Here is a 17755-nt window from a genome sequence, read left to right as displayed (position 1 = left end):
AGAACTGTAAGACAAGAAATTTGTATTGTTTTAGCCACAAGTGTGTGGTCATTTGTTATAGCAGCAATAACAAACAATAAAAAAAACTTTTAAATAAGTGAGTTATCATCTATCCTTGTCATTCTTCATTTTCGTGTTCCAGTTATCTGGCCCTTGGGATTTGGCCATTGGGTGTCCCTTTAAGATCTTGAGATCCTTGTACATCCTCCCAACCAGTTTTTGAATACTTTTTCTCTTTTTTTGGCATGGCAAGATATTCTAGTCTGTTTTGTGCTTTCCCTCTCCCTCCCCAACTTGGATCCAGAACACAGACTCCTGAGCAGGGTACTGTACCGCCTTTTACATTATACTCTGCACCAAAGTGAACATGTGACTCTTTATTATTTTTATATTTTGCGAAAGCAACATAATAATGATTGGTCATTGGGAAAACCCTGTAGCTGTGCATTCAAAGTTTGTCACAAGAATGAGAAGCATGGAGCATCAGCCTTTCCATTCGAACCTCCTGTGTCTGCATTGCAGACACACTTGCCCTGCCAGGGCTGGGCAAGTAGCAGCAGGGATTTATGAGTGTTTTCTCATAAATGCACAAAAAGATACACTTGTCTTTGGCTATTGAGGCTAAATGTTGTTCTGGGGGCTGTCTATAAGATGCTGTATTATCCTATTCAGAAGTTCACTGCAGTCCTTTTAAAAAAACTTCTCTGTAGAATTCCTAGCTAACTTTTTCAAACAGTTGGTAGTGCTGCCTAAAAAGGAATTGAATTTAGTCTTCTAGAGTAAATGTTAGTCTTTTGGGACATATAGAAATCACCCATGATTATAGCTTGTCCTCTGAGACAGGGGTCACGAATACAAAATGCTTTCGGGGGCCTGGCAAGAAATATGAATGTGTAGAGTAGGACGGTGGGGACTGTGTTGAATTGGATAATGTGGTTCTGTGGCTGGTCTTGACCTGGCCACCTGTTTATAACCTTTGGTCTAAGATACACTGCGGCCGAGCATTGTTGGACACAGAAGGCTTCCTGTATTCTTTTGAAATGCAACTTTATTCTGATATTAAACAAAAAGGAATGGGAATGGCAGTAACAAACAAGATTTCACCACTGAATATTGTGATGTGACTGTAGCTGTTCTTATACTTGAAACTCAAGAAGGAAATAGCTGTGTCCCCAAACAGCTAAATGTGCAGATCCAGAAAAAGAAGGTTTTTTTAACGGCCACATTTACCCCGAAGCCCATTTGTCTCCATCAGCATCCTGAAGATTAAGCACATGTTCTGCTTATTTTTTATAAAAGATTTATTTATTTATGCATACAAGAACTGTGGTACATGCCAGAGGTGTGGGGGGTGAGAGGATTCACCAGAGAGAGAGTGGGGAACAGAACAGGCAGATTGAGTGAAATACACTGCTGAGGGGAGCAGCAGGCAAGACAGCAGAGGTCTGCTGCGCCATGTAGGTTGCTCCTTGGCCGGGGATCAAACTCATGCTGCAGAGGCCGTGGTCAGCTTCATAGGTTGTGTCTTAACCCCTTGCACCACCAGGGAGGTCCCCACAGTAATGTCTTTTAAGTTTCTTGAAAAATACATATGATTACTAAGAAAGTCAGTTGTATTGAAATGTAGTTATCAAAATATTTTTTAAAACAAATTTGTGATATGCTTTATTTTTTTTAAAGAAGTCCTTTTTTTTTCCCCCCAAAGATTTATTTATTTATTTTATACAAAGTGCAGGGTACAGTCAGAAGTGTGGGAGGGTGAGAGAATTCATCAGAGCCAGGGTGGAAAACAGAACAGGCAGACTGACGAAATACACTGCTGAGGGGAGCAGCAGGCGGCAGGAGAGGTCTGCGCGCCATGTGGGACCCTTGCCTGGTGGCCGGGGATCGAACCGGTGCTGCAGAGGCTGTGGGCAGCTTCGCAACCCAGCGCTCAACCGCTGCGCCACCAGGAGAGGCCCGATATGCTTTTTTATTAGTGCATTATAGGAAGTAGCAATTCTGTTAGCTCATGACTTTTAAATGTAGGCAAATAAGTGATATTTTGAGGTAACTTACAGCTATAAAATAATATTAAAATACCTGATAGTTATTGGTGACAGGGTCACAGGTACTACTAATAATACTTTTCTGTGTTGCCTAGACTTTTGATTGAAGGTATCTGATAGAAACTAGTGGGAACAAAGAAGTAATTTTCCTCCATTTTTTGGTGATCCCCCCCCCCCCAAAAAAAAAAAAAAAGTCTCAGGGGAAGAACCCTTGTTCCAAAGTAATTTTCAACCTACTTACAGTAGCATAAGGATAGCAGTATGATGCTATGGGGTATAATTCAACAAGCCTCCGTCGTACAGCTTTTGTCTCTGCAGTTAACTTCCTGGTTACTGAACTTGGTTCTCTGTTTATATTTAGAACGTTATCATTTGTCTTACAAGATTGTGAGAACAGATAGTCGACTGGTACGCAGCATTCTGACAGCGCATGGATTTCATGAAGTAAGTTCCTTTTTGCTACCTCACCTGACCTGCTCTAAAGCTGGAAATCCTCGCCTAACTGAACAGGGCCAGCTCTCAATAGTATATGGAACCAGTGCTTTGTGATGATGCAGAACCTGGATTGAATTTTTGAGTGGCTTTACTGCTTTCACCTTGAAATATAGGGAAAATATTTCCAAAAAATTTTCTTTGGGTGGGAGGGGTTGCAAAAGAAGTGTTTCTTGCTATGGTTTTAGGCTTGGGCTAGAGACAGTGTTGCCCCTAAGCAGTTGTCTGATAACCAATTTAGGTTCTTTGATTGCAAGCACCAGAAACAGACTAACTTAAGCCAAAGGCATATGTAGGAAAGGTGTGCTCAAGATGGCCAGCAGAATTAGAGGAAAAGCTGAAGAGATGGGCCTTTTAAGAGCAGGCCAGGACAGCTAGGTGCCCTGGCAGTAGGAATTTTCAGGAACATATCCCCAAGGTACAGCCATGCAAGCAATTCAATTCCACTTATTGTTCCTGTGCCTTTCTAAGTTCAAGAATCACACTCTGGAGATAGAATGACTAACCCAGCTTAGGTCATGAATTCACTCCTTGGGGGAGGGAAGGGATGGGTAATTAGCCATCCTTTAAAGTCAAGGATTATGTTGTTCCCAAAGAAAATCAAGAAAACTGAAATGCTGACATTAAAAGGGACAGGTCAAAATGCTGGATAGACTGGTTCCAATTAGATATTTGGAGATAATTGATAAAAATCTGATTGCTAGTTCCTTTCCCTAAATTGAGGTCTAAAGTAGACATTTGAAGAAATGTTCATGACAGTTTAGATCCTGTCTTGTTGCTGTTTTATCTCTAGGACTTAACATGTTACTATCACATTATAGGCACAGAACATGTAATTGTTTCATGAATGGACAAATGAATCCTTATGAATGAATCCTTACTTGGTTTGCTACTAGTTTTCAGTTCGTCATTATTTTATACCCAACACCTGAAAGAACATAAGGATAGTCTGATAACAGAGTTTTGGGGTTGGCTTCTCATCTCATATTTTGATATGCAAGAGACATATCTACGGGAGGGCTAATTTATTCTGCTTTTTGTATTGGGGATTTGTCCTACTCTTCCATTCTTTAAAATGGATTGTTCTCCTGTTCTCTATACTCAACTTTTGTCTTTCTCTTGTGAATACTCTATATATGAAACATCTCTATGGCCTTTTCTGTCATTGCTGTTCTTGGAGAGGGGCTATGTCTGATGTTTTTTATCTTGCCTTTTTATCTGCTCTCAGGTTCACCCAAGCAGCACTGACTATAACCTAATGTGGACAGGATCCCACCTGAAGCCCTTCTTACTTCGCACCCTTTCTGAAGCACAAAAGGTTAATCACTTTCCCAGGTAATAATGGTCTTGTAGCTGCTGTATTCCATTTAAAGGTACCTGACATTGGGGAATGTAGCCAGCGGATATAATTAAATGTCCTTAAAAAGAAAAAAAGTATGATATAGGGCAGCAGTCTGCTAATCAAGCAAGAAGTCATATCTCTGAGCGTAAAGGATGCCTTTCCAAGGACTGTGAGCCATGGGAGGTTTTAAAGGAGAGTGGTTCTGGACTGTAAGTCCCGCAGCTTCTCTTTGCTAAAATTAGCAGCTTGTGAGCCCCTTATGTAGTTGAGTTCTCCCTTTCTGCCCCCTTTTTCAATTTTTATTTTTCACCTATATAAAAAAATGATCCACCAAACTCTTAAAATGGTGCATAGTCCTTGGGTATAAAACCTTCAGGGGTCTAAATAAGCTACCAAAAAGAAATTGGTGCTTCATTGACTTCTGGTCATAGCAGAACAAATCCTTTTTGCATGAGAGTGATTTCAATTTCCTTACTTTTAACAGAATTGAAAGAGGACCACATAATGAAGTTGTCAGCTGATATCAGTAAATATGATTTTAATGATAGATGGTCTTGTTAGTTTTGACATATTATTAGGAAGAAGTTTAAAGAATTGAGTGTTGTTCTAGAAAAGTTCTTCCAGTCACATGTTTTAATGGCAGCCTAGAGAGGCTATATTACCCAGTGACTAGAATCAGACTCTAGCCATACAACTATCTGAGTCCACGTCCCAGCTCTGCCAAGTCACCTTGGGCAAGTGAGCATCAATTTCTGTGCATCAGTTTCCTTACTGATAAAAGAAGATACCAACAACACCTACTTCATTGGCTTTGTGAGGATTTTGTATATCAAGACCTCAAGTGCTTAGAACAGTATCATCTCCTTACCATGTGATAAGCACTATATAAGTGTTAGCTATTATTTTTGTGAATAGGGTTTCTTAATGATTACATCTATGACAAAGAAAATAGGAAAACAATTAATATTGAAACTCTGCTTTATTCTAGCAGAATAAATATTATTTATTCTAAATAGTATTCACCCTCAGAGAGATACATGGCCCAATGGAGAAGAGGGAGGCTAATCCCATCTATCTTATGAGACACAAGTCCGATAAAAGTCCCTTTAGTTGGTCAGTGGTTACACCTAGTTTTATTTCCAGGACTTATGTTCCAGGTACTCACTCATGGTAGCAAGTTTTGTTTTCAGTGACCTCATATACTTTTCTCTTTATTTTCATGAAATGAGGGTTCTTTTTTGATTTTTCAGTTCTTGTGTCTTTTACCAGTCATTATGTATAAATACCTGGCCTGTTCTGTCTCTTTTGTCAGAGAGTTTCTTCATAATTTGGACAAATGTATATTTGAGTATTCAGCACAAATTTATGTCTGAGCTCATGAGCAGAAAATAATTCATACTTTATTTTTTCATGAATGCCTAGAAGTGGATTTGGTTTTCTAAATGTGTGACTAGGTGCTTGAAGTGAATCAGATGCATCTATTTTAAATAGACATTTAAACAGTCTTTAAAAACCCAACACTAAAACTTCTAGAAGAAAACATAGGGAGAAACTCTTTATGACCTCAGATTAGGTAAAGATTTCTCAACTATAACAACACAAGTACAATCCATAAGAAAAAATTGATACATTGGACTTCATCAACATTTAAAATGTCTCCTAAGGCTAAGGAAATGAAAAGATAAGCCACCAACTGAGAGAAAAATATTTGCAATATATATATCTGATAAAGAATTTGTATCCAGGGGCCTCCCTGGTGGTGTAGGGGTTAAGTCTCAGTGCTGTCACCTCTACAGCTTGAGATCAATCCTGGCCAGGGAGCTAACCCACATGGTGCAGCAGACCTCTCCTGTCTCTTCCGCTGCTCCCCTCAGCAGTGTATTTCAGTAGATCCCACCTGTTCTGCTCCCCAGTCTGACTCTGATGGATCCTTTCATCCCCTGCACTTTGGCCTACACCCCAGTTCTTGTATGCATAAATAAAAAAAAATCTTTAAAAAAAATTTATATTCAAAACATATAATAAGCTCTTAAAATGCCATAACAAGAAAAAAAACAGTTTCTCAAAATGGGCAAAGTGTTTGAACAGATGCTTCACCGAAGAGGATACATAGACATGAAGAGGTGCTCAGCGTCAGTTGTGGGATTGTGGGAGGCAAATGAAAACTATGAGAAACTATTCTGTACCTATCAGAATGGCTAAGAAACACACAAACAAACTGGATAACCCTTTGTGCTGGCCAGGACGCAGTGCAGCTGGAACGCCATGACTGCTGGTGGGAATTTGGAGTGGTGTGGCTGCGGGAGGTAACAGCTCAGCAGTTTCTTATAAACATGTTTATGTAGTGTCTCTAAATTATGTCCAGTTATATCTTGACATTATCTTCAAAAGGTTGGACTTAATTTCTCTGTTCTTGAGTGTGGACTGGACTTAGTGAGTTGCGTTGAACAAAAAGAATGTGGCAGAAATGAGTTTGTTGCTTCTGAGTCTAGGTCATAAAAGACATCGATAAAAGACTCTGCAACTTCTTTCTTGTTCTTTCCTTCCCTCTTGGGTTGCTGGATCTGGGAGAAAACAGCTGTTATGTCATGAAGGCACTCTGTCAGCCTTGTGGAAAAAGTCATATGGGAAGGAACTGAGTCTTCCTGCCACACACCAGCCTCATCTGAGAGGGCCGTCTGGAGGTCGGGTCCTCCAGCTCCAGTTCAGCCTGAGGTCTGCGGCCCTGGCCAGCATCTGGACTGTAGCCTCATGAGAGAGCCTAAGACAGAACTACCCAACTTTACCAATCCCACATCCTAACCCACAAAAATTGTGCAATTAGAAAATGTTTATTTTAAGCTGCTTCATTTGAGGGTACTTCATTATGAACAAGTGGATAACTCTTTATCTTACTAAACAATCTTATGAAACCCAACAATTCTACTCCTGGAGAGATGAAAATTTATGTTCATACCAAAATTTACAAAATCTTATATGCAAATGCTTATAGCAACTTTATTTAGAATCTTACAAAACTGGAAACAACTTGTATGTCCTTAATTGGTGAATGGACAAACATATCCATTGTGGTACAGCCCCAAAATGGACAATTACTAAGCCATGAAAAGGAATAAAATAATTGATATATATAACAAGGGTAAATCTCAGTTGTGTTATGCTCAGTGAAAGAAACAAGTTTCAAAAGGACACATACTGTAGGATTCCACGTATTTGAATTTCTGGAAAGGCCAAATTAGAGAGATAGAAACCAGATGCATGTTTGCGAGGGTTTGGAGCTGATTGGCAAGGATGACTGCACAGGGACTTGAGATGATGTGGAAATGTTAGAGCTATCCTTTGGCCCATTTCTTGAGTGTAGTGGTAGTTATATCATTGTATTTGTTCAGACTCAGAGATAGACACTTAAAAAGTGCAAATCTTACTGTACATAAAGCATACTTTATTGGATAAATCTGGCCAAAGATACCCACTCTCCGAAGATGATAGCAAACCTTTTGAATTGGCAGATTGATAGATTTGGGATATAATATTGTTCTCAGTAACTTCTCTAGAACTGAGAACTGTACTCTTTCAAATGTGATCAGTTGGGAGAACTTCTGAACCATAGTTTACTGAAATGAAAATACCTTTATGATTTTTAGGTCATACGAGCTAACCCGGAAGGACCGACTATACAAAAACATCATTCGAATGCAGCACACACACGGATTCAAGGCTTTTCACATCCTCCCTCAGACCTTCCTGCTGCCCGCTGAGTATGCAGAATTCTGTAGTAAGTGCTTGCTTCAGAAAGCCCTGTCCCCACATCTGAACTTGGGACAGACATATCCCAAGTGCTACCTCAAGTCAGTCACCCATCACAACTTTTCAAATCCTGAAAAATTGTGTTTCTATAGTAAAATGGTTGCATAGAAAACTTTAAAGTTCTTCTTTATCCTGCTTGTGCTCCTGTATGTTTATTCTTAGTAAGCTCATCAGCATCATATGTAAGGGCAGCAGCCTCTGTCTTATACAGATGTCCCCTCTTCTCATTGACAGGAGCAGGTGCCATGTCAGGATTTAGATACTTCTGCCTCTGAACTATTGCTGTTTCCTTCTCAGTGTCTCATTCCTCCTTGCTGTCTCTGTCACCTTGATATCTGGTACTGTGTGCCTTGGGTTATCAGTATCATGCATCTTTTGATTTTCAATTTTGGAGGAACCCAAGAGCCCAAAAAGGACCTGAATGCCAGTTGTGTTGCTGATCCAAACACGTGACCCGGGTCCAAGTCTCACTGAGCTTCTTAGTTCTTTTGCAGAGGAGCTGGCCTATTTCAGACTCTCCCCTGTGGGAGCAGAGCGTGCCGGCGCCCAAGAGGCTTAAGTACAAAGAACGCGTGAGGCGGGTCTTTTGTGAGAATCTAAACAGTGATAGTAGCTAACGCTTACTCAACGTTTTCTTTTCTCAGGCTCTTCTAAGTGCCACCTCTACTCTGAGGGTAGGTTTTTTTATTGGGCCCAGTTTTACAGATGAGGAGATGAGGGGGCAGAGAGGTGAAGAAATGTTCCCCAAGTTAGGCAGCTTGCATATGGTGGGATTAGGATTCAAACCTGCAGTTTGGCTTCAGAGGCTGCTCTCTTCACTGTGCTTTATTGCTGAAGACCCTGGGCAGGGTGCACACAGTGACCTTTTCCTTATATTGCCACTGAGAGAAGACACTTCTGTGAGGAAGATAGATATGATGCCAGAGAGGACAGTTTTCTCTTCAGTAAGTCTGTGAGTAGAGAAAAAAGGGAGAGAGGAAGAACACGTTCTCCCTAGACGTCCTGATTTTTTTTTTTTAGGAATTATTTTAATTTATATAATTCTTACATCATTTTTCATTTTTGCATGATGTATGCATTTTCATTTTGGTTCTATTCCCCATACAATTCCCACCCCCTTTTTCTGACCCTAATCACTCTTCTGCTCCCCCCGTCCCCCCACTGTAGTGTGTCTCTGGTCTATAGTTGCTTGTAATTGCAATAAAGTAAAGATCAAATTCGACTTCCTGATTTTTGATTCTGTTAATATGTTGGAGTTAACATTAAGTCTGGTCTGGTCAGGTGACGGGTATTCTTCCTCTGGGACTTTCATTGCCAGGACTGCGTTCGACGTGATTTCCTGCTTCCACTTTGGTGAGGCCATTCCTCTGAGAGCACTTGTTGCTCCAACTGGCATCGTGGGTGGGCAGTTTAGTGTTTGCCCACAGAAGGCTCTGAAGTGGGTTAGAATCGTATTAGATGGATTAGGTTTGCTTCAAAACTACAGTGTACTCACAGCCAAAAATTGGTAGTTAAGAGATTTTGTTATGTGACTCTAGCCAAGTTCCTTAAACCTTTCTGTGTCTTAGCTCCCTCCTCTATGAAATGGAACTATAAATAGCACTGCTCTTAATTGGGATATTTAAATAGGTTCATACATGGAAAATCCTTGGAATGGTGCCTGATAGGAGCTTCATAAATGTTCAGTACTATTTCCTATTTTAAGTTGCGATATATTGTTCCATAATAAAAAAATTATGCCACAAATTGACGCAATAGCATCAAAATGCTTCAACTAATATGTCAGCAGTGTAGGAGGGCCCCAGATAGGAACTCATCCTGTTGAATTCCTATTGAGAAATTAAAATCCAGAGGAATTCCCTATTGAAGTGTAAAGAAATCTAAGTGGAAAATTCCCTTTGCCCTTTCTCTGCTATTTCTTATTCAACTGTTTTTCCCCACTCTTTGGGCGCAGTTTGGGTGGAGATGATTGACTGGCGGTGGACTTCCACTGTCAGTTCAAGCCTGACCTGCTTTTCAGAAGAATTGTTCTCTCAGCTTATTATTCTAACTCTTACATGTTCTACTTTTTCACAAAAATGAATTCAAATAGTCAATAGGACATGTAGAATGAATACAGCCATAACAGAAAGCTACCACATTTTGCTCTGGAGCAGTTTTCACTGGCAGTTAGTGTTCCTCAGTCCCCAGAACAAATACTTCATTGCTGTTACCACCACAGAATGCAGCTGGGCTCTCTGTGTTTGTGGAGGAGGGGAGAGGGAAGATGTGAGAGGAATCATCTTGGTTTCAGTCTTGCCAGGTTGCCAGTCTTTTGTCCAGAGTCCCTGATCTCTGAACTTGAATCCATTTGGGAGAAATCTAGTATCATTAAGATAATTATGTTGCTAAGTCTGCATATTAGCAGGGAAACCCCCCTACTCCTACCATTTCCTCTTTCAAGGAGACTTCTTTGTAGTCTGTTTTAAGTTCTCCTCACTTCCTTTTAAGTTCTCTCTTCCACCCCTGCATGTTCTAGCTTGGATAGTACATTTTCTCCATCATTCTGTGTTCCTGACATTCCAGTGCTTTCTTGAGAGAGGGCAGTAGGATATTTTTAAGAAGGAAAGGGATGTCAATAGGTTAGCCTTTAGAAAAATAACTGCCTGAAATAAAGTGGAGGGAGCAGGGAAAAGCAGCACAGAGGTCACCTGGAAGGTTATTGCAGTAATCTGGGTAAGAAATGGCACATGACTGAACCAGGCAGAATGGAAAGGAGGGACTGGAAAGAGTGGAAGACTAAGCTAATGAGCATGACTAGTGAGGCTGATATCACTAGAAGTGTGAGTCTGTGGGGCTGGGAGATCATTCAGTCTTTAACGTGCAAGTGTAACCAGGAGGGTCAGGAAGTGCTGTTAAAGGTGGAGAGAGGTATTGAATTTTGGGTCAGGTGTGGATACGAGGTACCTACAGATTTCTATATGATCATGTTTTATAAGCAGTTTGAAAGGCAGTTTTGAGCTCTGACCAGAGGTATGGATTCTGGAAGTTGCAGGGATAAAGGTAGATGTGATCACCGAGGGAGAGAAAAGGAAGGAGAAGAAGCAGAACAGAGCTGTCAGAGGGGCTGAGGGCTTGAACATGTAAGCAGGGGAATGGGATCCACAGGAGGCAGGGTCGTTAAATCAAGAGCCCAAGTAGAAGGGTGAGCTTTGGGGAGGAAGTAGACGTGTTTTTCTCCTAAAAGGAGGGAAGGAGGAAGGCCCGGTGATGGCCCAGCAAAATTTTAGATGGACAGGAAAGCAGGAGAGTAGGTTTTTGTTACAAATTTCCAACCTTCTTGGGACGGAGAATGATGGGGCCCCAGGCCTAAAAGGAGGGGCCTACGGATGGATTGGGGTGTTGGAGAGAGGCAGACAGGGATGGAGATAGGCTTGGAAGGGCCTTTGAAAGGGACCTGATAAATAATGGATGTGAGGATCATGTAAAGACACTAGATGTGCCAGCCAAGATGAATCTCATGAATTTATAGCTATTTGTTCTGAAAAGAAATTATCTTAAATCCATCTGTGTGAAACTGTAGTCCAGAGACAGCCACTAGCTCAAGAGATGTGAAAAACTGGATGCGCCTAACCTGTGCCTCGTGTGGTGATGGAATACATGGCATAGATCTTTCTAGACTCCTGGTGCCCTTTGTTGCTGGTTACAGTGCATAGTAGAATTGGAGGTCCATGACTCTGAAAAGCTTAACTAAGGACACTTGCCAATGACAGCCACTCCCCCATTGGACAGCTCTCTAATCAGGAAGAAGAAGGCACTAGGAAGATCCTGCATTGCCAGTGCTGGAAAAGCAAAATTATCCCCCAGCCCCCAGCTGATCTCTGCTTATGTATAATTGTAGAATTAGTCCCAGAGTTGTGTCCTATGGCCATATTAGTTGCAGGAGAGGCTGAGAGATTACTCTAAGAAATGAGCAAAATTTTGCTGTCTGACTGGATTTATGCTGACTGGATTTCACAGCATTCCACAAATTTATAATAGAACTATAATAGATCTTAGTAAATCTTAGCAAATGGCTGGGTAGTATCCCGTTGTGTATATATGCCACATCTTCCTTATCCAGTCACCATTGTCGGGCACTTGGGTTGTGTCCATGTCTTGGTTGTTGTGAGTAGTTTTTCTATGCTCAGTCCATCTTCTCCTCAGAATCTGGCAAAATGGAAACCATATATTACACTTCACGTTGCCCTGCACCTTGCTTTTTCCCCACTAACTGCCTACCTTTGAGATTCTCTACTTATTCATTAATAATGCTGTCATTTGGTGTGTCTGCTCAATGTCCCAGCAGTAGTTCAGGTGTCTTGCAGACATAGCCCATGAATCTAATCTGGTTCTCACCTGTTTCTAAGAATAGTTTATATTTTTTAAGTGGTTGAAAAAAATCAAAAGAAGAATTATATTTTGTGGCCTGTGGAAACTGAAATTTAGTGTCCATAAATTTTCATTGCACATAGCCATGACCCTTTGTTTACATATTGTTTATGGCTACTTTCAAACCATTGTGGTGGGGTTGAATAGTTGAAACAGAGATTGCGTGGCTCACAACGCCTACATTATTTATTGGTGAGCTTTTTACAAAAGTTTGCTGGCCCCTCATATATGTGTTATAGTATATTAATTAACTGACATCTTTTGCTATTATAACACAACACTGAAAAATCTTGAACATGTAACATTTCTCAAATGTATGAACACAACTAATTTCTAGGAGTGGGAATGGCACGTTATCATTTTTCTAATTCAGTTGCAGTAAGGGAAGGCAGGGAAGGTGGGAGAGAGTGGACAACAGGACCTTGGTGCCGTGGTTTGTGGCACTCACATAGTCTCATAGTTCCTGTTGGGGACACTGGAAAGCACAGATTCATGTCAGAGAGAGTCCTTTGCCCCTGCTTCTCTCCCTTGTCCTCAGACCTTTCTGAAGTTGGGGACAGAGCCAGCTGCAAACCTCTGGGAATCTTAGCATTAGTTGTCTGGTTTCTCTCCCCATGAACGAAAGGTATTTAAAGTGTAAATCTGACCCTGGAAAAGGAACAAAAGTAAAGGTCACCTTTGAATCACTGTTGTCCTTTCTCTCCACTTGCACATTGTTTAAGATATGTTAGTGTTTTGTGTTTGTGGTTTTTTTTTGTTGTTGTTTGTTTGTTTTTTTGTTAAATTAACGCAGAGAAATTGCTTCAGGAAAGTAACCATATTAGGAGGCCTAGATCTGACTCTCATTGGCACTTGTCTGCTGTGTGAGCTTCTGGAGGTTCTGTAGCTGAGGGGGGTGAGAGTCTCAAAGATTCATAAGGCTGTTTTGTTTTGTTTTTTTTAAAGATTTATTTATTTATGCATATAAGAGCTGGGATATAGTCCAGAGGTGTGGGGTGGGGTGCGTGAGAGGATTCACCAGAGATAGAGTAGGGAACAGAACAGGCAGATTGACTGAAATACACTGCTGAGGGGAGCAGTGGGCGAGACAGGAGAGTTCTGCTGGGCCATGTGGGTAGCTCCCTGGCTGGCTGGGGATCGACCTCATGCTGCAGAGGCTGCTGACAGCGTCATTGGTTGCGTCTTAACCCTTTGTGCCACCAGGAAGGCCCCAAAGATACATAAGGTTTTTGTGATAGTAATAGACTTACATTCAGATACTTACCTTATTTATTATTTTGTTTTCATCTCCTTATTCAAGAGAGGAAATGGTGGAAGAAATATGTAATTGTTGTAATTTTGCTATTCCTCCTCTTTCCCTTCCTCCTCTTTCTCTCTCTGTCCCTCCATCCCTCTTGCAGCCTCTCCTGTCCTTTCTTCCCCTCTCTCTGTCTCTTCCTCTCTTTCTTGTCTCTGTTTTTGTTTTCATTTTTGAGGCTAGCCCAAAAATACAGGCTATTTTAGCTGCTGCCTTCCACTTAGAAATTTGGAAAAATCTTTGCCTACCTGAGTAGGTAACATTAGTTGAAATTTAAGATGATAAAGTCATGTTCCTTTTTTCTCTTTGTTTCTCTCTCCCCCTTCTTTGAGCAGATTCATATTCAAAGGATCGGGGACCATGGATAGTAAAGCCAGTGGCCTCCTCTAGAGGGCGGGGCGTCTACCTGATCAACAACGTAAGTATGCAGCACCCCTTAAATGTGCAGCACTCCGTGCTTTTCTCCTTGTCCTTCTCTGCTTCGCCCTTTGCCTGAGCTACTAATAGGCATCTGGGTCATTAAGAGCAGGTGTTCTTCTGAGAGCTGCATTCTGAAGTGTGAGTTGAGAGTAGCATGAGTTGGCTGCTGTTCCCCTGTTCACTTTACTGGCAGCAGCCTCCTCCGTGCCAGCTGTTAGTCTGGCTAAAAAGTCCCTTGATTCAGGTAGGGGGGATGGGCACCCTTTGGGGTCAGCAGAAAAGAGGTACCTTTCCTACTTTCATCATGGTCATTCCTGAGCACTCAATACTAATTGCTAGTATATACAGTTGTTTTCCATGTTGAGTAGGATTGTGGGTTCCCACCCTCAAGGTCATTAAGGAAAGGAGCCCTGAGGTGGTGCATCATCCTCACTGCTGCTGCTCCCTTTCTCCTCCCTCTTCTTCGTCCTCCTCATCCTCTTTTGTCAAAAATCATCAGTCATTATTTTTTGCAAAATCCTCACTACAAGTTGTTTTTAAATAGAATAATATAGAATAAATAAGATACCAACCCAGTCTCATTCCCTAGACTTGTCATTAGTAATTAATAAGACTAATAACTTCTTATAGTTGATGTGTGTTTCTTTTCCCAACATTACATTTATTTGTTAATTCTCAGTTTGATATTTATTGTACTCCCATCACCTCCTTCTCTCCTTTCGCATTCCATCTGCTTGATTGCTTTTATTATTTTTATATTTTAAAGGCTTATAACATTCATATTTTCTTCCATTTTTTTTGCTTTATAAGTTGAGTAAAAAAATCTTTTTTTTTAATTTAAATTTTATTTTTTATATTCCCATACAGTTACAACCCCCTTATTTTGACCCCAAGCCCTCCTTTCCCCACCCCCCACCCTGGTTCATAGTTGTTTGTTGATTTTGATATTTTCTTTCTTATAGTTATTCTTTTTCCTGGTCCCTTATTTAAGTTTTCTAGATTCCTGCTATGAGTGAGACCATCCAGTATTTTTCTTTTTCTTTCTCGTTTATTTCGCTGAGCATGATCCCTTCCAGCGCCATCCATGTTGCTGCAAATTGCATGTGTTTATCTTTTTTGAATGCTGAGTAATATTCCATGGTGTATATGTACCACATCTTCTTGATCCAGTCATCTATTTTTGGGCATTTGGGTTGTTTCCAAAGCTGAGCTATTGTAAACAGTGCTGCTATAAACATAGGGGTGCAGGTGCTCTTTGGAATTGATGTGTCTGTGTCCTCTGGGTAAATACCTAGGAGTGGAATTGCTGGATCATATGGAAGCTCTATGTTTAGTAGGTCCAGAAATCTCCACACAGCTCTCCATAGTGGTTGGACCAGTTTGCACTCCCACCAACAGTGCAGGAGAGTTCCTTTTTCTCTACAACCTCGCCAACATTTGTTGTTGCTAGTTTTTTTAATATGTGCCATTCTCACTGGTGTAAGATGGTATCTCATGGTAGTTTTGATTTGCATTTCCCTGATTACAAGTGATGTTGAACATTTTTTCATATGCCTGTTGTCCATTTGCATTTCCTCTTCAGAGAAGTTTTTTTTTAGCTCTTCCTCCCATTTTTTGACTGGATTATTTTCTTTGTTTTTGTTGAGTCTCATCAGCTCTTTGTAGATTTTTGTGATCAGTCCTTTATCATTAGTGTTGTGTGCAAAAATGTTCTCCCAGTCGGTGGGGTTTCTCTTTGTTTTTGTTATTGTCTCTTTTGCTGTGCAGAAGCTCTTTAATTTGATGTAGTCCCAACTGTTTATCTCTGCCTTCACTATCACTGCTTTGGGTGATGTGTCTGTAAAGATGTCTTTGATGTGCATATCACGTAGTGTTTTGCCTATATTTCCTTCTATGTATTTTATGGTTTCTGGTCTTATGTCTAGTTCTTTAATCCATTTTGAGTTGGTTTTTGTGCATGGTGTTAGGTAGTAGTCAAGCTTCATTCTTTTGCATGTAGCGACCCAGTTTTCCCAGCACCATTTATTGAACAAACTTTCTTTGCTCCTTTGTCAAAGATTAGTTGACCATAAATCTGTGGGTTTATTTCTGGATTTTCTATTCGATTCCATTGGTCTGTGTGTCTGTTCTTGTTCCAATACCATGCAGTTTTGATGATTATGGCTTTGTAGTGTAGTTTGAAGTCTGGGAGTGTGTTGCCTCCATTCCCTTCTTTTTTTTTTCAGGAGAGCTTTGGCTATTTGGGGTTTTTGGTGATTCCATATGAATTTCATCAATAATTGTTCTATTCTTTGAAGAATGACATTGAAATTTTTATTGGAATAGCATTGAATCTGTATATTGCTTTTGGAAGGATGGCCATTTTAATAATGTTTATTCTTCCAATCCAAGAGCAGGGGATGTCTTTCCATTTCTTTGTGTCTTCTTCTATTTCTTTTAACAGTGTTTTATAGTTTTCTTTGTATAGGTCCTTTACCTCTTTTGTTAGATTTATTCCCAAGTATTTGATTTTTTTTTTGTTAAAAAAAATCTTTTTAATCCAAACCAACTTTATTTATTTTCCAAAAGCACAAAATTTATTGTGGGAAAACATAATATTTGTATTTGACAAAATACTTTTACCAAAAAAAAAAAAAAAAATTGACCTGGAGTAGAAAATAGCAGTATAATACTCAGAAACTGTGCTTTATATTTCTTCTTTTGTACACTTTCCTTAGCAATACAACATGGTGACCATGAGGGTGGTAGAATGCAGTTACTGGTAAAAATAAAGAAAATGAAGTTTGAGTACAATGTTTTAAATCAATGAAAGCTTTAAAGCACTGGAATTCTGAAATTTAGCCAGTATTGAAGTCTGAATTTTTTTTCATTCTTCCTCTTAGTCCCTTGATTGGCCCTTTCAATCTGGAAACCAATGTTTTTCTTTAGTTCAGGGGAAATTGTCCATTGGTTGTACCTTTTAACTCCTCCCTGAGGCATTCTGGGTCTTCATCTTAACTTTTCTCTCATTTTCAATTGTTTGATTTCCCTTATCTTCACCTCCTATGATCAACTGTTTGAGCTTTATCTGTTTTAGTATTCATTCCATCCACTATTTTTCTACATCAGTAGTCATAGTTCCCAGAAATTCTTATTTTCTGATGGCTTTTTATTTATTTTAATTACAGTCTATTGCTTAACTTACCTGCTGGTCTTCCTGAGGATACTAATAGAAATTTTCTTGAAGTTTTCTTCTTTTTTTTTTTTAAATTTCTTAGGATTGTCTTTTTTTCTTGCTATTGGTTTTATCAATTTCATTGACCTTAGGTATTGAGTCATATTTCTGAACAAAAGAGTAGACTAATGTAATTTTCAGCTGGTGTGGGTTTCCCTAATAGCTTCTTCCTGGGTGAGAAGCTGACTGAGAATTTTGTGTAACTTCACCTTTGGTGGACGTGGTAAGGAACCTCACCCTTGCCAAAATAGGGCAGGACTTGTAGCACAGAGTAAGATTCTAGTGATTTCTCTCTTGGACAGTTAACTTTCCTTTAATTTTCCCCTTGGTATCTGTGGTAGGAATAGAGCAACCTCAAGTTCCATTCTTCTCTCACATACCTGCTCTCACACAAGGTGTCCTCCCGAATATCATTATAAAGTTTTCCTGAGGGCAGAGCTTTGGGTGTTGAACCAGGCCCAGTGGCCTACTCTTCTGAATTCTGTTTGTAGTCAGTTATCTTCTTGTTTGTAGTCAGTTATTCTTCCTTGGCCCGCTGCTACTCTTCTTGTTTTTCACTCAGTGTAAAACTTCTCAGGGGCCTCCTTGGGAAGATCATGCTCACCTCTGATATTTTGGGCTGGGCCTTCCTGTGCTCTGTTTTCCCAACCTGATCCCATCTGCTTTCTATCTTTCAGGATTTCCTTAAACTTTTGGTCTTTTGTTGGCTTCATTAACTATTTTCT

General features: G+C 40.1%; 1 protein-coding gene across 1 annotated transcript in view; it reads left to right on the top strand.

Annotated features, from left to right (window-relative positions):
- TTLL5 (tubulin tyrosine ligase like 5) overlaps positions 1 to 17755 on the top strand; it is a gene marked incomplete at both ends in the record, with an annotated part of 184253 nt that overhangs the window by 12288 nt on the left and 154210 nt on the right. Inside the window, 4 exons of the mRNA XM_084241198.1 lie at positions 2410 to 2492; positions 3769 to 3875; positions 7527 to 7657; positions 13732 to 13814. Coding sequence (XP_084097324.1) covers positions 2410 to 2492; positions 3769 to 3875; positions 7527 to 7657; positions 13732 to 13814 — 404 coding nt within the window. The remainder of the gene's footprint in view (positions 1 to 2409; positions 2493 to 3768; positions 3876 to 7526; positions 7658 to 13731; positions 13815 to 17755) is intronic.

The sequence above is a fragment of the Talpa europaea genome, assembly GCF_964194135.1.
Source record: "Talpa europaea genome assembly, chromosome: 8".
NCBI classification, from domain to species: Eukaryota; Metazoa; Chordata; class Mammalia; order Eulipotyphla; family Talpidae; genus Talpa; species Talpa europaea.
Note: the sequence above shows the minus strand (reverse complement) of the source record. Positions and strands in the feature narration are given on the sequence as shown.